General features: G+C 48.1%; 1 protein-coding gene across 1 annotated transcript in view; it reads left to right on the forward strand.

The window, feature by feature from the left end:
• Positions 1-8077: 8077 nt before the first annotated feature.
• The window catches only part of NXPH1 (neurexophilin 1), a 134594-nt gene continuing 126547 nt past the window's right edge, over positions 8078-16124 (forward strand). Inside the window, exon 1 of the mRNA XM_085226965.1 lies at positions 8078-8206. Within this exon, the coding sequence (XP_085083091.1) occupies positions 8153-8206 (54 nt within the window). The 5' untranslated portion in view covers positions 8078-8152. The remainder of the gene's footprint in view (positions 8207-16124) is intronic.

Below are 16124 nucleotides of genomic sequence, written 5' to 3' on the forward strand. Positions count from 1 at the left end.
AATGTTGGCATCAAGAATGACAAGTGGAACTCTATACTGGCAAAAGCTGGAATTTTGTTTATGAGCAAAGCAAAATGTAGTTCAATACGTAAGATGAAAAACACTCTGAATTTGTTGTCTTAACTTATTGGTGTGATTGGGTATTTATGCTTGGTGAACGTGAAGTTTAATGTTGGATGCATTTTGCAGTCTTATGCTAAGCCACAAGGTGGCACTGGAAGATTGTAATAATCCATTGTAATTAACACTCCCCCCCCCCAACACAACTACCCCCACTCCCCTTCCCTCATAAATCTTACACAGAGAAAGCAGGATTTTTCACATTAAATGATGTAAACCATGGGAATTGGTTATTTCTCTTTCGTCTGATTTTTGGCTTCGCATCCCAATAATTTTTAGTAAAGTTTTCTCCAGAGTAAAATAGAAATGCATCTGTGTGCAATACAGCCATTGCATCAGCACAACAAAGTAACTCGACAAATCAACACGCCTTTGTATTTAAACATGTATTCATTAATACTTGTGATCCCGTCAGCTGTCCCTCCTTTTGCAGCCAAGTATTCATACCTCAGCAGTAACTGCATGCAAAAGTAGGAATTTCATTTCCTCTGTAATTTCTTTGATATGTTGCCTGAAGCTTTCTCTCCCCTTGCAAAGCAAAGTGGAAAGCCTATTTCAGGTTTTCATCAAAGGCGAAAGTTCTTCCAAGATTTGTCCATTTCTAACAAAGATTTCACAACACTCTGTCCAAAACATGCATTTTTCTCATAGAAAATGTAGGCTCAGATCAGCAAAGCATTTGATTATTTTATGGTTGTTACAAGGTGAAATTTGACACATTTGCACGAAGTTTTGCAAAAGACATAAACCCCTTCCCATAATCTCACATTTCTTTTATATTCCCTAAGTATAAAAACAGCTAGACCCAATTCTAAGTTGAGTGAAGTAGGAAGGTGAGTGGATGCCTGGCTGAAGGCCATCTTTCGTATCTATGAACATCTGAAAGACACAAAACCATAATGAAGTCCAGAGGAATTCTGTTTTAACTTTTGTATACAGAGGAAAAAGAAAAAAAAAGGAAAGAAGAAGATAATGAGTGTGACTCAGAGAACCCCTCTAAATAATCAAAACCAAAACTGTGTTTGGATCTTTTTTAGCCCTAATAACGGTAGATACAAGGTAAGATCTTGTTCCTGAAGTGCATACAGCCTTGTCTGGTTTTAAAGCTAACCCTTGCTGGCCTTAACATCTTGCTGTGTGAAGTCACCTCCTAGACGAGGGCTGAGACAAAACCTGTTTTTAGAAATTGTTGTCACTGCAAGAGGTATCTAAACAAGAATTCTTGTCAGGGCTTAACACTGCCTCTAAACTTTCATTTCTCTAACGAAGAGCAAACCAATAGACTGAATGTAGGTGTCTAAAACATGAAAAGTAGAAAACTCCTGAGTTGTTTCTTTATAGCTCACTTTGCCTTGCAAGACCAACTATATGAAGCTCGGTCATTAGGGAAGATAAAATACCATCCTCACTCAGATTCTGCAAACGATGAGTTCTCAGGAACATTGGTGCAGGTGGTAGTTTACAAACTCTCTGCAAAGTAAAAACTGTCTGAAAGTGCTTAGAACTGCACATATCTCATTGAAAACTCACCCATGAGCCCACTTCATTTTAGCTACTGTCACTGGCAGCAGTATTTGGCATGAAGAGTCCCATATCTGAGCTCAGCTCTCAGGCTGTTCTAACTGAGGTAATCTACCCCTTTATCAGCTCTTTCCTTAGAAGAGAAGAAGGTTTATTTCGGACATCAACAATTCTAGTCATTCACCATCTGTACTTTTCTTGAAGTCAACAGGACTGTGAAGCTCTTTACTGCAATGCAAAGGAACTGTAAAGAAGTGAGCCTGGAGCAGAGATGCTGCATGTTGGGTGTACTGTCATGGTCTTGGAAGGGAGTGATGTGAAGAAGGAGCTGCCCTCAGAGCCTCTGGAGGTACTGATGGAGGGGACAGCCTGGCGCCCTGCCCTGCTCATCTTCTAAAGCCACCACTCCATAGAGTAACAGGTAAATGGTGTCTTTGAGACTGGTAACCAGGCACTGACGGAGAGTGATTGAGAAAAAATAGCAGAGCAAAAGACATGAGAAGATCTTCCTTCAGTGACAGCAATGCTCTGTCATGGAGTTAATTCCTACTTCAGGCACATGTGATATAGAACTGTGATGTCCTATCTTGCTCTCAGGGAGAAATTTTGCCTTTCCCCCTTCCTCTATGGAGTGGACTTCTGCCCCAAATGCTCCGAGTTTGTACAAAGAACTTTCTGGACAAGCCTTGAAAGGCTGTGTTCTCCCAGGAACAGCTGCTATAACAGTGCCCTCAGCTGCAACTCTCCGTTCTTCCTCTGGCCTTCCCGGAAGTCCAATAACCTTCAAATCTTCCCCACTTTATTCCTCACCAGCACACAGAAAGCAAATACTGGTGGCCTCAAAGACTCTTTCCTCAATCAATTTCTACTTTAAGACAATTTAAATCTCTCCTATTTTCACTCTCTTGCATAAAGCTTTCTAGCTGACATTATATACATTGCATTATCACGCAGTTAAAAATAAATGCAGAAAAATGTTAATAAAACTTTTGTTATCAGGTTCTGTGATTTCAACAATCGTTGCTATCAGCTAATAATCCCTTGAGTGCCATCATGAAGTATTCCAATAATTGGATTTTAATTAAGAAATTCACCTAGTCCTACAGAATTTTAGAAATCTAATTACATCTCTAGGAAAATCACCCAGGTTGTGGTATTTTCTGGACATTGTTACTCTTTGTTAGTACAGACTCATTCCAGTATACTTTAAGTTATTATTTTCTTCTTTTTTTTTTCTTTTCTTATGCTTATTATTAAAACTCTATTTCCTGTGTTGCTACTGTAGAAATTGTCAAGATTTAATGGATGAAATAAACATAGAATGCAAATAGAAATACCCTTTATGTATATTGTGTTAGAAAAGAAGCTCTCTATGCAAAGAAGATTAGAAAGCTTTTTTTACTTACTGTATTTATGATCTTCAGATATTTTTTTTTTCCTGTGGGTTTAAAGGCATTATTAATGAGCCGGTAGATAAACTTGGCTATAACTTTTATTCTTATAGACAATAGTTTATGTCTCACCTCATCTCAAGTATTTTGGGAAAAATCCTGAGTGTGCACAGTGTCACCTGTAATAAGCCCAATGAAGCCTGTAGGCTTGCTCATATTTATATCACAGAAGCATTGAGTGATCCAGACACTACTGTTAGTACATTACCTTTTAGTCATCTTTGGTGCTGCATGCCACATCTCACTCCAGCATTTCATGATTCCTCCTGACATAGTGACAAGAGAAATAATTAAGAACATCATAAATTCAAGGTGTTTCTGTTGAAGTGATTGGAGTATCCCTGTATTTTTCCATATGGCATACAGAGTGGCATCACTTTATGGTACGTCTTTGTAAGTAGGCAGAAATCAATGTAATAAAAATAGAAGTCTCACAGAGATTTTTTTTGTATTTAGGTGTACGAATAGAATATACAGTCATATTATGACCTTGAAAGAATGGAAATAAAATGTGGCAAAGGATCTGTTTGTAGTATTTATACCAACAATAAAAATACTCTGAACATGAAGATTTCCTTGAAACCAAACAAAATCTATTGAAATTGTGAAGAGGGGAAGGGATAAGAAGTGAAGGTCTGATGAATGAATGGTTGGCAGCATGAAGAACATTTCAGTAAGATTATTTACATGACTGATATGAGGCATCTGGCCCATATACTGTATAGTACAAATATAGAAAAGCTGTGGAGGCCATAATCTGTCACTGTTGTGTATATGCAACTCCAGTTGAATTCAACAGTACTTCAGTGTGCATATAGATGAGATGATATTTGCTCAGTGCACAGGCTGATTTATTTATTTATTTAAAGACAGTAATTGCTAACAGTTTAGTGTATCCTTTAAAGAGATGGGACAAAGCTTTTATTGACGTTAACCAAACCAAAATTCCCAACCCAGGCATTGGTTGTAACAGTGAAACACTGAGAAAAATCTGATTGAGGACAGACTGAAAAATGGTTGTTTGAGCTGCATCAGGTTTTTGCCTTCTTAGGCTTGCTTCATCACTCAGTATTCCAGCCCATCTTGGCTTCTTTGCTTTCTTTTCTTCTTACATATATACATATATAAATATATATATATATATATATATATAAAGGATTATTTCCAAAAGAAGACACTTAGGCTCTATGAATTGTATTGCATGACATCCAGATCTACTCACTGCTTTTATTTCATGTATAACATGCAGGTGGGTTAGCTACATCGCACAGCAGGTTTAGCCCAGTCATTTGATATTTATCATTACAGCACTGTGTGTTCCTCTAGTGCCTCAAGCAATTAAATCATGTGCCCATCTTCTGTTGAAACCTCCAGCAATTATTAATCACTTGCCATTGTCTTCGGATTTTCTGCTTGTGACCCTTTCAGTTCTGAAAGCTGGGAAGCTTTCTTCGCAATAACAGGGAAGCTACCTAAAGGTCAGAATATATTTCAAAGCTTTAAAAGTAGTCCAATTGCATTTTAAAGTCTAATTGGACTTTTTAAAAGTCCATTAGTAAACCCAGAATTTGTGATTCTTTAAAACCTCACTAGCTGACACCACCTTGCTGGGGACCTTGTTGCTAGGATTGTACACAGTATCCAAATGGTTAGAATTAAAATTAACTTTTAAAAATCTAATATTTCACTTAAGCTGCTCTGCCAATATTACAGATTCAGATAAAAGTCAAATGACTATGTCGAAAAATCCTAAATGTCAGATAAGCAGTGCCATTCCCTTTGAAAAAGTATCACGTGTTCACAGCTGGAATCCTTTGAAACCCAATTTCTGATTTTTTTATTTTTTAGTTTTTAGTTTTTAGCAGAAAAGACCAATCAAAAAAGATCATCCTTGCTTCTTTCTTTTGGAGTGACAACAGAGGGATGCGGTCCAACTGGCCTTTCTGAAGGAAAGCTTGGCTTCTCTGTAGTTAAGGAGCTTGGGTGGGGAGGTCAGATGAAGTGAGAAAGCCCACAGTGAAGCCTTAGGTCAGTCCCTGCCTGTTAGGAAATAGATTCACTCCCTCTTAAGACCTTTACCTCAGGAGTCTTCTGATGCCTCAGTCAAACAACATGCAGGCTTGTTCACAGTAGACCTCGCTGAGTTTCCAGGGGGAGGAGATTTCAGTGAGTTGAAATAAAGAGGAGCCACACTTGTGATTCCAAGGAGCCCCAGGGTTCCACTGCAGAGCTCACCTAACTGGGATACGAGGATCTAGGTGAGAAACACTGAGGAGACCTTAATTCACCCAGCCAAAGGAAGAATTCCTCTCCAGGGTCTACTTCCGTACCACCTCTGATATGAAGACACTAGTGATCCAGCCTTGGAGAGGATGAATCAAGCTGTGCAGGCTGCAGGAAAGATAGTTCCTTCTTGGAGGAAGTTATATGTTCCTCAGCAACGTGCTCCTGGCAATCAGTCAGACTTTGCATTTGCTCCTCCTGTTCTGCACGAACCTGGCAGTCTCATATCTAAGGTAAGAGTAACCATGCTGGGTCTACAAACACAACAGCAACATCTTGCAAAGAGCCATAGTGTAGATAATCCGTGGGCTCCACTCAGCTGATGGCAAGTTTGTTCCGTGCTATGATAGTACCATTTCTCTTTCTATCTATAGATTGTGTACTAAATGCAGACAAAGCCTCTCAACTTATAAGAAAATAGGAGTGGAAAAGATAGGAAGGTGGTAGTTGGCAGTAAGGATAAGTCAGCTGTGATTTTTGATTTGTTACCCCTTTGAAACAAGAAGTCCCCAGGCTGCTGGAGCCTGCATGGTATTGCAGGGGCTGTCTGAGGGGCAGGATGACAGCACGATTCCTTGCAGGCTGCATGCTTCTGTTCAAAGCAATGACGTGAGCGTCCCACATGTCTGACAGAGGGCTGGTGCTGGAGCCATATGGAAGCGTCCGTCTTCCAGGTGTCTGGAACAGGAATGGCCATGGGGGGAACTATGGTGCTGCCCTTCCAGAGGGGATTCACCACCTTGCTCACTCCACTTCTATGTTAGTGTTCCAAACTCAGGGCCTGAGATTAAAACAGCATTTTACAGATCGGTCCTCAAGCCTCAGATTGCAAATGCTAAGTACAAGGACATGCTCTGAGAGAAGCAAGGATTTGGCAGGACAGCTGAAGTCCTCCCTCCCTCCAGTTCCCTGCTCTGTGCAGCGTGCTGGCTTGCTTCTTGGTTTCCCTTTGGGAGGTGATAAATCTGAGCTTTGCTATCGAGGCTGGGGATCTGGGAAGGCTGCCCTGTGCTGTTGGTGTCCTCCCCTTCACCCTGTCCCAATGTCACATTGGTAAGACATGGGCTGGGGAGGGGGGAGGTGGGGGGATTGTGTGGAAGAGGGCAGGAAAAGAACCCGGAGGACTTGTGAAGAAGGAAAGCAAGGTCGATGAGACCTTTCTCCTTGCATGACAGCCGGCGGGATTCGCCGCAGCACCGGGCAGGGATGCGCCTTCCAGCCTCGCTCCGAGGGGCTGCCCAGCCACAGGTTTCTGCCGGCGGGCGGAAAGCGTCCCTTTAATCCCGGAGCTCGGCTCCCGCAGCCGTCACCCAGCTCGGTCTGCGGGCTGAGCGGCTCCGCGGCTGCACGGGACACCCCCGCGGGTAGAGGAAAAACTGAAAGGAAAGAGAAGAGGCCGAGGAGCTCCGCAGGCGCCGGGCAGGGCAGCGGCGCGGCGGGCAGCGCGGGCGCGGCAGGCAGCGCACGGCTCGCTCGGGGAGGGCTCTGCTTCATCACCCCGTGCAGAGGAGAGGATGGGACGCCGCTGAACTCCCCTTCCTCCCTCCTCCCTTCCCCCTCCGCCGAACCAGCCTCCCCCTCCTCCCCCCTCCGCCGCTCTTTCTCACTCCCCAAGCAGTGAGGCTCGGACAGCGCTCGGCTCCGGCGCTTTATTTTAAGATGATCGGCCAAGGTCTTTGCAGATAGATTTTATCTGAAGTTAAATAGCGGGCGCTCGCCGCTCCCTCGCCAATAAGTCATTTCTAATAGAGACAAATCGCCCTGGACGCCCCGGAGCGCCGCTGCCGCCGCTCCTGCCCGCGCCCCCCGCCGAAAGCTAGCGGGCAGCCGGGGCAGCTCCCTCCTCCCGTAAGTGTCCTCCTGCTCGGCGGAGCCGTGCGCGACTGTGTGCGGAGAAGGGGAGGCGGAGGGGGGGGAGAGCCCGCCGGCCGCCCCGCCAGTGCCTGCGCCGGATGCCCAGCGGCCGCGGGACAGCCCGGCGCGGAGCGCGGCGAGGAGATGCGCAGGGGCGGGGGGCTGCGCCGCTGCGCTCGGCCCCTCTAGGCTCGCCCATGGAGCGCCCCGCGGAGCCGTCGGATCCCCCATGCCGTACGTATCCCCGCCGCGGCCCCCCCGCGGGGTGCGGGGCCGGAGGAGGGCTGGGGCCAGGGCTGGGGGGCAGCTCCCGTCGGGGCGCTCCGGGGCGCGGCCCCGCACGGAGCGAGGCACGGAGAGGCGAGAGGAGGGAGGTGGGCGCTTGGGCGCTTGGGGGGTCGCGGAGCTGCCCGGTGGGCCCGGCGATGGAGCTCTTCGCCCCGGGGGAGCAGCCAGAGCCCCGCTCCCCGCACCTCCTGTCGTTGTCTGCTGTGCCGGCCCCCGCCGAAGGCGGGCGCGCAGGGCTGGCGATGGCACCCCCGGGCCGTCCCGGCCGCACTACGGGGCTCCCCAGCCCGGCTCCGACACGGGGAGCGCAACCGCCGGGCGCTCCGCAGCCAGCCCGGACCGGGCGGTCACTTCGCTCTGCCGCCGGATTAATTAGATTTTAATCGTTTTCCGTTCCCTCCACCCCCATCCACACACCCCGTCTTCTTCTCCCCCGCCCCCCCTTCCCTACACACCTCTCATCCCCCCTTGTCTCGAGCCTAACGTTGTCTTGTGGTCATGAGGTCTATAATTTCATTTTTGTCTAGGCTGGTGAGAGCTCCGCTTGTTCCGTAAAGTGGATGTCAGGTGGATCTATGTTCTGCGAGGAACAAAGAGGCAGCGAAGGCAGCACGGGGGAAGTTTGAGCGGCGAGGATGCAGGCTGTGTACTGGTGCGCGGTCCTCCTGCTGCAGCCCACCCTCTACTTGGTGAGTGCACGGGCCGGCAGCGGGGAGCGCCGGAGAACCAACAAACTCACGGCAGCTGCCGGCAGCCCGCGGCCGGGCAGGGCTGGAGCGGCGCGGGGCTCTGCGGGCAGCTCCCGGCGGAGGAGCGGAGGGCACGGCCGGAACTTCTCGTCCCCGGGGAAGGGCCGCGCAGCCGGGGGGCAGCGGGCGCGGGGTCCCGGTGCCACCTCCGGGCCGGGGCGCCCGGTGCCCGCGGGGCTGCCGCGAGGCTCCCGTTCGGGCTCGGGACCGGAGCAACTTCGTGCCCCATCTCTCGGCAGCCCCGGCGCCGGCACAGCGAGTGCCCCCGCGTGAAGCGCCGCTGAGTTCCGTGGCGAACCTCCTTTAGGATTCCCGGGGGAACGCGGGTACACAGAGGCGTTATCTCCGTTAGCGCACACTTCGCTCCCTTCGCAATCGCAAGGAACGAAACCAGGCAGGCTGCTCCCTGAAGCCCGCGCCGCTGCCTGCGGTGCTTTCAGCGGGTGAACGCCGGGCGGTAGTTCATCACTGGGGCGGAGGGAAAGGTAGCCGCCGAAGCACCCCGACTCCCGTGTGCGGGAGGCTCCGGCCGCGGCTCCGGCGGCGGCTGCGGGGCGGCGGGGGCGGGGGCGGCGGCCCTCCCCGTCTGCCTGCGTTGGCGCTTCCGCGCCGCATGGGGGCGCTGCGGTGCAGCGCTGCGCGGCGCAGCCGACGGGGAGCGGCCAATCGCGGGCGGGCGCGGGGCTCGGCGGGTCCGCGCGCTCTTCTTCCGCGGCCGCGCAGCTCCGGCGCCCGCGCCCGTCCCGCGCCTTCCTTCCCCGGGCGTCGCCTCCCGCCGGTTGTGTGACGGAGGGGTGGGGAGAGCCGGGAAAAAAGCGCGCGGCGAACAATCCATCAAAGAACCGGAGCGAGATCGATACGTCGTGTTAAATTTTAAATGTGTTTGCTGGCAGTTAAACTGCTCTCGACTCATTACAACAACAGCACTGGATTTATTCTAATGCGCCGCAGTCTGAACAACAAGAGCATTAATTCTCCTTTAATTGTAAACTGGGAGCATTTGAAAACCATTCAGTGTGCAAATTATGCTGATTCAATTACCGTTTAGTTACAGACTTCATTACCTGAATGCTTTTTTTTTTTCGGGCTTGGCATCAGTGAGCAAAGGAGACGATATATATATACATATATTAGTTTCCTTTGAAACAATGAGAATATGGAAAAAAAAAATCGGGAATAAAAGGCAAAAGGAAAGGAGGGGGGGTTGCGCTCCTCGGCCGGAACACCCAGGGGGGTGCGGAGTGTTTCCCCGTCCCATCGGCTCCTCTCCCTCTCTCAATCAGTCCCTTCTCGGAGATGCCGGCCCCTCTCCCTCCTCTCTGCATTCAGGAGTCAGTCGGAAAGTTCGCGTTGGGCCCTCGCAGTGATAAAGTGATCGCGTGGAAGCGCCGAGTTCTACCCGCAGCGCCACGCAGCAGCGCTCGGTGTTATCTCCCGGTGTCCCTCTGCTTGGACTCAGTTCGGAATTAGACTGCCGGAGCCCAACCTGTTAGGAAGGGTAAACGAAATGACGATGCAAATCAGCTTCCCACCGAGTTTGTGGCAGGACCGTCTGTGGGCGAGAGGACAGCCGTCCCCCCCTCCCGAATCCGGCGGCATTCAGCGAACGCCCCGAGCCTCCCCGTTACAGCACTGCTGCTGTGTGACCCCCCCGACTTGGCGAACTGCTCTGCTCTTCTTCCACCGTTCAACCTTTTCCTAATGAAATCTTAGGGAAAAAAAAAAAAAAAAAAAAAAAAAAAAAAAAAAAAAGAGAAGTGCTTCTGCTTTCCCTCCCTCCTTTTAATAGAGCTGTATGCCATTCCGCCTTATTGCCTGGGATTTATAGAGGTCACGGCTGACCGCAATGAGTGGGAATTTTGCTTGGCTGTATTATGCTTATTGATAAGAACATTAAGTAGCCTGTGCAAGACATGTATTTTCTCCTTGTTCTGAGCTACAGAATAGTAGTGCAAATATTACATTTGATTTGCACGGGGAGCTCGCTGCCTTTGGCCTAAATGGGTGGCTCTGCATTTATGCGGTAGAATTAGGAGTTAATCTCCACGGGCCGCAGTGATTTTGTTCCTTCAGATTTAGAGAGCTGCACAAAGTGTTCAAAATACCACACTCGGATGGATTTACCCCGAGACACCTCGCTGTCCTTTCTGAAGCATCTTGTTGGTATTCTAATGAGTAATATTTTCTCAGCTCTCAGTGCTGCGCCCAGTTCAAAACTGTCATTGAAGAAGCATACAAATATTTAGAGAGAAAAACCCACTCGGAGACTGGAGACTTTTTCTCCTTTTTGGGTTTCATTTCTGTCTGTGCATAAGGACACCGGAGTCCTACACTATTCCTTTCATTGAAACCTTCTCGTTTAATTCCCACTTAGCTGATGGTGAATTTTCTGTCTGACACCACAGCAAAACAAAACTCCAACTTGTCTTTCCCAGCTTTTATTTCCTTCTTCCTTACTTTCTTCTTTCCGGGGTAGAAACAACGTGCTGCAGAAGCGACTACAAAGCACAGCAAACCTGCTGGAAAATCCGCCAAAGCTCCCAGCCACTTGTTTCTCGGCGGGCCATTTCCGGAACGGGCCGAAAGGCCGAGGCAGACCGTTCCCACAGGCTGCACGGAACCACTCGGTGCGAGCGGGGCCCGGCGGGTTCCCGGCAGGGGCAGCGCTGGCCCCGTCTGCCGCCCGCAGCGCGACATCCCGCACCGCCCGCTGCCTGCGGGCCCCGCCGCGCTCCCGGCTCTGCCACACCGCAGGCACCGGGGACAGCCTCCCAGCCCTTGCGAGGAAGGAACAGTAGCTCGCGCTTCTTCTGCTGGGATCATCCATCCTGCTCTCTGCCTGCTCCCTGCCCGGAGCAGCGGGTTTGTCAATTAGGCTCGACGCAAGCGTTGTCTGGTAGGGAGATTTTCCTCCGTGAAGCACTTAAACGGAACAAGGGCAAATCATGATTCCCCCCACCCCCACACGCACCCCCGACGTGGGCTGCGAGGAGGTTGCTCCGCGGGGGAGCTTCTCCTGGGCTCAGCGTTTTACAGGGCGACGGCGTTGGCAGAGGTATCTGCAAAAAGCCTGCGAACCTCCTCTCGTGTCGGTGGGATTTTCAGGTCCGTTCCACACCGATTGGAGGCCTTCCGACAGCCGAGCGGGGCTCCTGCAAAAATGTAACGAAGAAGAGCTTTTTCCAATTGTTCTCAGCAGTGGCACACTCGGTGCGATGTTTGCTGAGGTGGTAAGCGGGGGGTTGGAGGCTCCGCAGTTTGTGTACATTTAATTTCGCTCTGTGTCGCAATGTTTGCGGTCATTTCACCCCGGTTAATGAAAGCTATGGAGAACGTGGAGAGATATCACGTGCTGCGAAGATAAGTTGATTTTTTTTTTTCCGTTTTTTAAGATAGTTGCTGATTGCATCCTACTTTGATGTGGGAGGAGAAAAAAAAAAAAAACAGCTCTACAAACAGCGAAGATAAAAGAAAAGAAAACAAAACAAAACAAAAAAACCCCACAAAACAAAAGAGAGGGAAGGTATTGTCCTGTCATAATCACCACCCACAGTATTTTCTCAGAGGCATTCGGTGCTGAAAGCATTCGGCTATTGCTTTTTATCCAAACAAGCGATTTTTTGCATTTTTCAATTTGTCGTCCGAAGTGTGGAGGGGGGAGAGCGCTTGGAGGGGGCTGGGGGAGAGAAGTGTCTTTTTGTGCTGGGAAGTTGTCATGTTCCTGAGACAGTCCCGCTCCCCCCTCTCTAAAGGAGTTTGGGACACATTTTCAGTGGTGTAGGGGAAATAGTTACCCTTTCGGAAGATGGGGCACGGGAGTAGAAATCGGTCTCGAATCACTTGCACCTGGTGAAGTAAACTTCTCTGTTCTCTAGTTTTCTGTTAGGCATACAGTGATACATTTTTTTATTTTGTTCTTTTTGCACACTTCCTTCATTCCCAACCACAAGAACCGTCCTAGGAGCTTAAGCAGGGTTTCCTCTGCACTGAAATTTATTTTCCTGCTGCTTAGTACATGCTATTTTCATCTCTGGAGAAGGTAGCTCCGAGTAGTTTTCACCTTTCAGGGAGGCACCTGAATAGAATCCAGTATCCCCTCCCCTTTGAATAGCCAAAACTTCCAAGTTGGTACTTAGAGGTATCCATTTTAAGCCCATTAATACATCCCTGCATCTCTAAACCGCCATTTTAATTAACAAAAAGCCAATTTCCCAGTCGTCTTGGAAAGTGCGGTGAAGCAGGTTAAGAAACCAATTGCTCAGAATAGCCAGCACTTGGAGAAAATGAATGTGTGAGCCATCCTTTCCTCTCCAGGATTGGCTTCTGTTCTCTCGATTGGGCTTGGGTGAAGTTATGCTGTGATTTATCAGATAGTTTAACTCTCAACTCGCTCTTCTTATAAGTCAGCATTAAACCACCTCCTGGGTGCTTTGTAAATACAGCTTTAGCATTTTTTTTCATGCAGCAGATTGACATGTTGACGATTCTGCTTTAAGGAATGTGACAATAAAGTGGAAAACCAAAGGCTGGCAAGCACTTCATCAAGGATAAAAAGGTTCTGCTGTAAGGATGTCACTCAATTTATTGTGAAAGTCGAATGAATTACGTTTAATGAAACTGCTCCCCAGATGAATATTACCAGCAATTTCCTGAGTTGGCTCTGTCAGATTGATATGAGGAAATGCCAACCCATATCAAAAAAGATCTCCAATCTCAATTACTATGCAAGCTTTCGAAGAGCTCCTTTTTATTGATATGATATATATTGGCGGGTTCTCAATGCAGTGGAAACTGCTCTCTGTTCCACAGGACAGCACTTTTCCTAGTTTATTGTTTAACCCTACGTTTTTTCTGGCTGTATTTTAAACTTCTGAGAGTGTCCTTCCTTTGGTGGGGAAACTGCTTCTCGTTCCCTTGTGCTTCTTGCAGAGAGAAGGGGTGATGCTCATTTCAGGGAGTTTGTTCAGCCTGGGTGGACAAAGCTGAAGGTCAAGAAAAATAACTCGGCTGAGACAGTGGTGTTGGATCTCCTAATTTTCAGTGTATTTCTAGGCGACAATCCAGAGCACGCCAATATTTATTATGACTGGCAGTCCCAATATTCCCACCCTTTCTTCCTCATTCCTCTAGGGCTTTTTTGGTCAAATTAGAAATTCACTAAGCTCGCTAAGAGAGAGAAAAGCTCTTATGTCGCCTCATCTACATAAGAATTGACTTTGTGAGAGGCTTTTCTCTTCTATTTTAACTATGACACCGGTCGCTGCTTAGTAACAGTTTCTTTCCCAGAATCTGTCTTGATAGTCTTGTTTGTGATTAAAGGAGGAATTCAGTCAGTTTTATTCTACCACAGCCCAAGTTGAAGTGGAGAGAGAAAGAGAAGGTTTTGAAGGACAGCCGGGAGGTTCTTGACACTCTGCAACAGGACGAGATCATGGGCATCTTTATGCGTGGATCTGAGCCACCAGCATGCAACACTAAACAGGAAAAAGAAAGAGTTTGTCCTTATCCCGTTTCGAGTTAATTTTGGTTCCCTCCCTCTTCCTTATTATTGGATCCGTGTGCAAAACGTTCGTTAGTGGACAATTAGTCCACGTGATTTTTTTAAAAAGTGGTTTTCTTTTTGTTTTCTCTCTGTTGGAGGCTTTGAATGTTTCAAGTTGAGGAAGGCTGTGAGGGGAGGAGACTGGGGTTTTCAGATGGATCGAGGCAAGGATGACTTGCAATGCTCTGCTCTGCGGCTGCCTCGCCTGGTCCAGCCGCCTCCGGAGGCTGGCGCACCCTTTCGGCCGCCCCCAGCCGCACGGGCTCCGCGGCCCTGCCACTCAGAACCTTGGAGAGCTCCGGGACCGGCAGGCTGCGGCGTCAGCACCGCGGACAGCGCCCAGAGCCACCCCTCTTCCCTCCCGCCACGGAGCCCCGCCGGCACCGCTCGCTGTGTGCAGCCGGGGAGCAAGTCGGCCCCTGGAAACTCCTCCGTCACAGGCACCCTGTCCCGAGCCAGTCAGTATTTCGAGCCAGTGCTGGACAGACCGTAATCGAAATCCACTCTGGACCTGGGGGTTTGTTGCCTGCATCACTTTTCCTGAAGGAAGAAGTGGATGGGTGAACAAGAAGGTCAATGTATTTCCTGTTGCTGTGGACTGGCTTTCCTTTAACGGCAAAACAGCCTCTTTATTTTCTTGAGATATGCTGATTAGAGGGGTAATGCTTGAGTGGGTTGGGGAATAGGGATGAGATTTTGAGTTTAATTATCTAAGATCCCCAGTGGGATGCCTCTGGGGTTGGGAAGATTGTTCTGTGATGCTTGGGTTTGCCCTATGCCATCCCATAGCACTGCTTCCTCTTCTTTTTGAGGAAGATCAGGGACATCTGAAAGCATCGGAATCAAAATGGGCTATGGGACATGACTGACACTGAAGTGTGAGTAAGAAATGATTAATTACTACCAACAATTCCCATCTTATGGGTTGTAGTGGAAAAAGCTCTCTTGCATAGCCAAGAGTTGACATTACTTTCAGGGCAATGGTGCTCTGAGACAACCTCAAGGGACAGCCAGATTGGCTCACTCCACTTGCTTTTGTTCAGACAGCCAGGGCTGGGGTATATTCCAGCTCTCTACTTGCTTTCACGAGGAGGTAATCACACACAAGATCCTCCACTCCTGTAAATCCCCACTCACTATTGACAGAGCTGTCCTCTAGAGGTCTGCTGCCTGAAAAGCACTTGTCAATGAAATACTGACAGTTGACAAGGAAGGTATAAGTGGATGACTGATGGAGAGCCCTTCAATAAAGAAATGTGATAGGAATTGACTGGGCTATGAGGATAAACAACCCACAATCTCCACCAACCTCACAGACAAAACTCAAAGCCATTTATTCTTGATCCATATTCTCCCATGAATATCAGTAGTGATGGGGGTACTTTCGCTGGATGTGATCATTTTCCAGTCTGTTTTCATTAAACCGTGTTCCCATGAGTGGTGCCTGGAAACTGTATTGTCTGCTTCAGAGATATTGCTTTTATCTTCCAAATGCCACCCTCATTAATGTCAGTGTCTTGCGGTACACCTAGTGACAAATGTCTCAGGAACGTTCAACTGCCTTGCATGCTGCATCCAACTCTACAGATGCCCTGTCTCTGCCTCTCCAAGGGGCATTCAGTAATGTTTTCTTCTTGTCCCCTGTGTCTGATTTAAAAGGATTCGTTTGCTAGTTGGTCTCTGTCTTGTCCATTCCCATGTTGGTTTTGCTGATGTCCTCTGAGGTATCACTTGTTCTGTTAGCTGTTTCATCACTTAGATGACAGGTTGACCAGTGCATCAATGCACGGAAAAATAATGTGCTTTTTCCACATCTGCAGTTTGTGGAAAGGGACGAAACGAGGCTTAGTTTGCTTTCTGAGTGACTACCAAATGATAATGATACAAGTGCCCTATTTTCCTCAAATCTCATTTTCTAATCCAGGATCATTTACTGCAAATAAATCTAAAGAATGAAGAGCCTGGTTGTTTCTTTATGTGTGCAGCCCAGGTGTTTCTTTGTGTGTACAGCCCAGTTGTTTCTTTTTGTGTGAGCTTTTAATCACTCTGCTTTTTGCCGAACTTTTGAAAAACTACTAAGTAAAATACACCTATGCTATTTCTTTGTGCATTTCCTTAAAATTAGATGATTGCTGGGACAGGGTCCCTGGGATCAGCAGACTCAGTAGGAGTATAGATTCTGTCTCCTTTTCAAGATTAAGTATATCATTTCTATCACTGAGGATTGGTTGTTATTATTCAGGTGCCTCTTCAAATTGAAAGCATAATTGACAGCACTTCAAAAATTGTTACTAATGGAATTTCTGTTATGGAAAG

The sequence above is a fragment of the Meleagris gallopavo genome, chromosome 6, assembly GCF_905368555.1.
Source record: "Meleagris gallopavo chromosome 6, MGAL_WU_HG_1.1, whole genome shotgun sequence".
Classification (NCBI taxonomy): domain Eukaryota; kingdom Metazoa; phylum Chordata; class Aves; order Galliformes; family Phasianidae; genus Meleagris; species Meleagris gallopavo.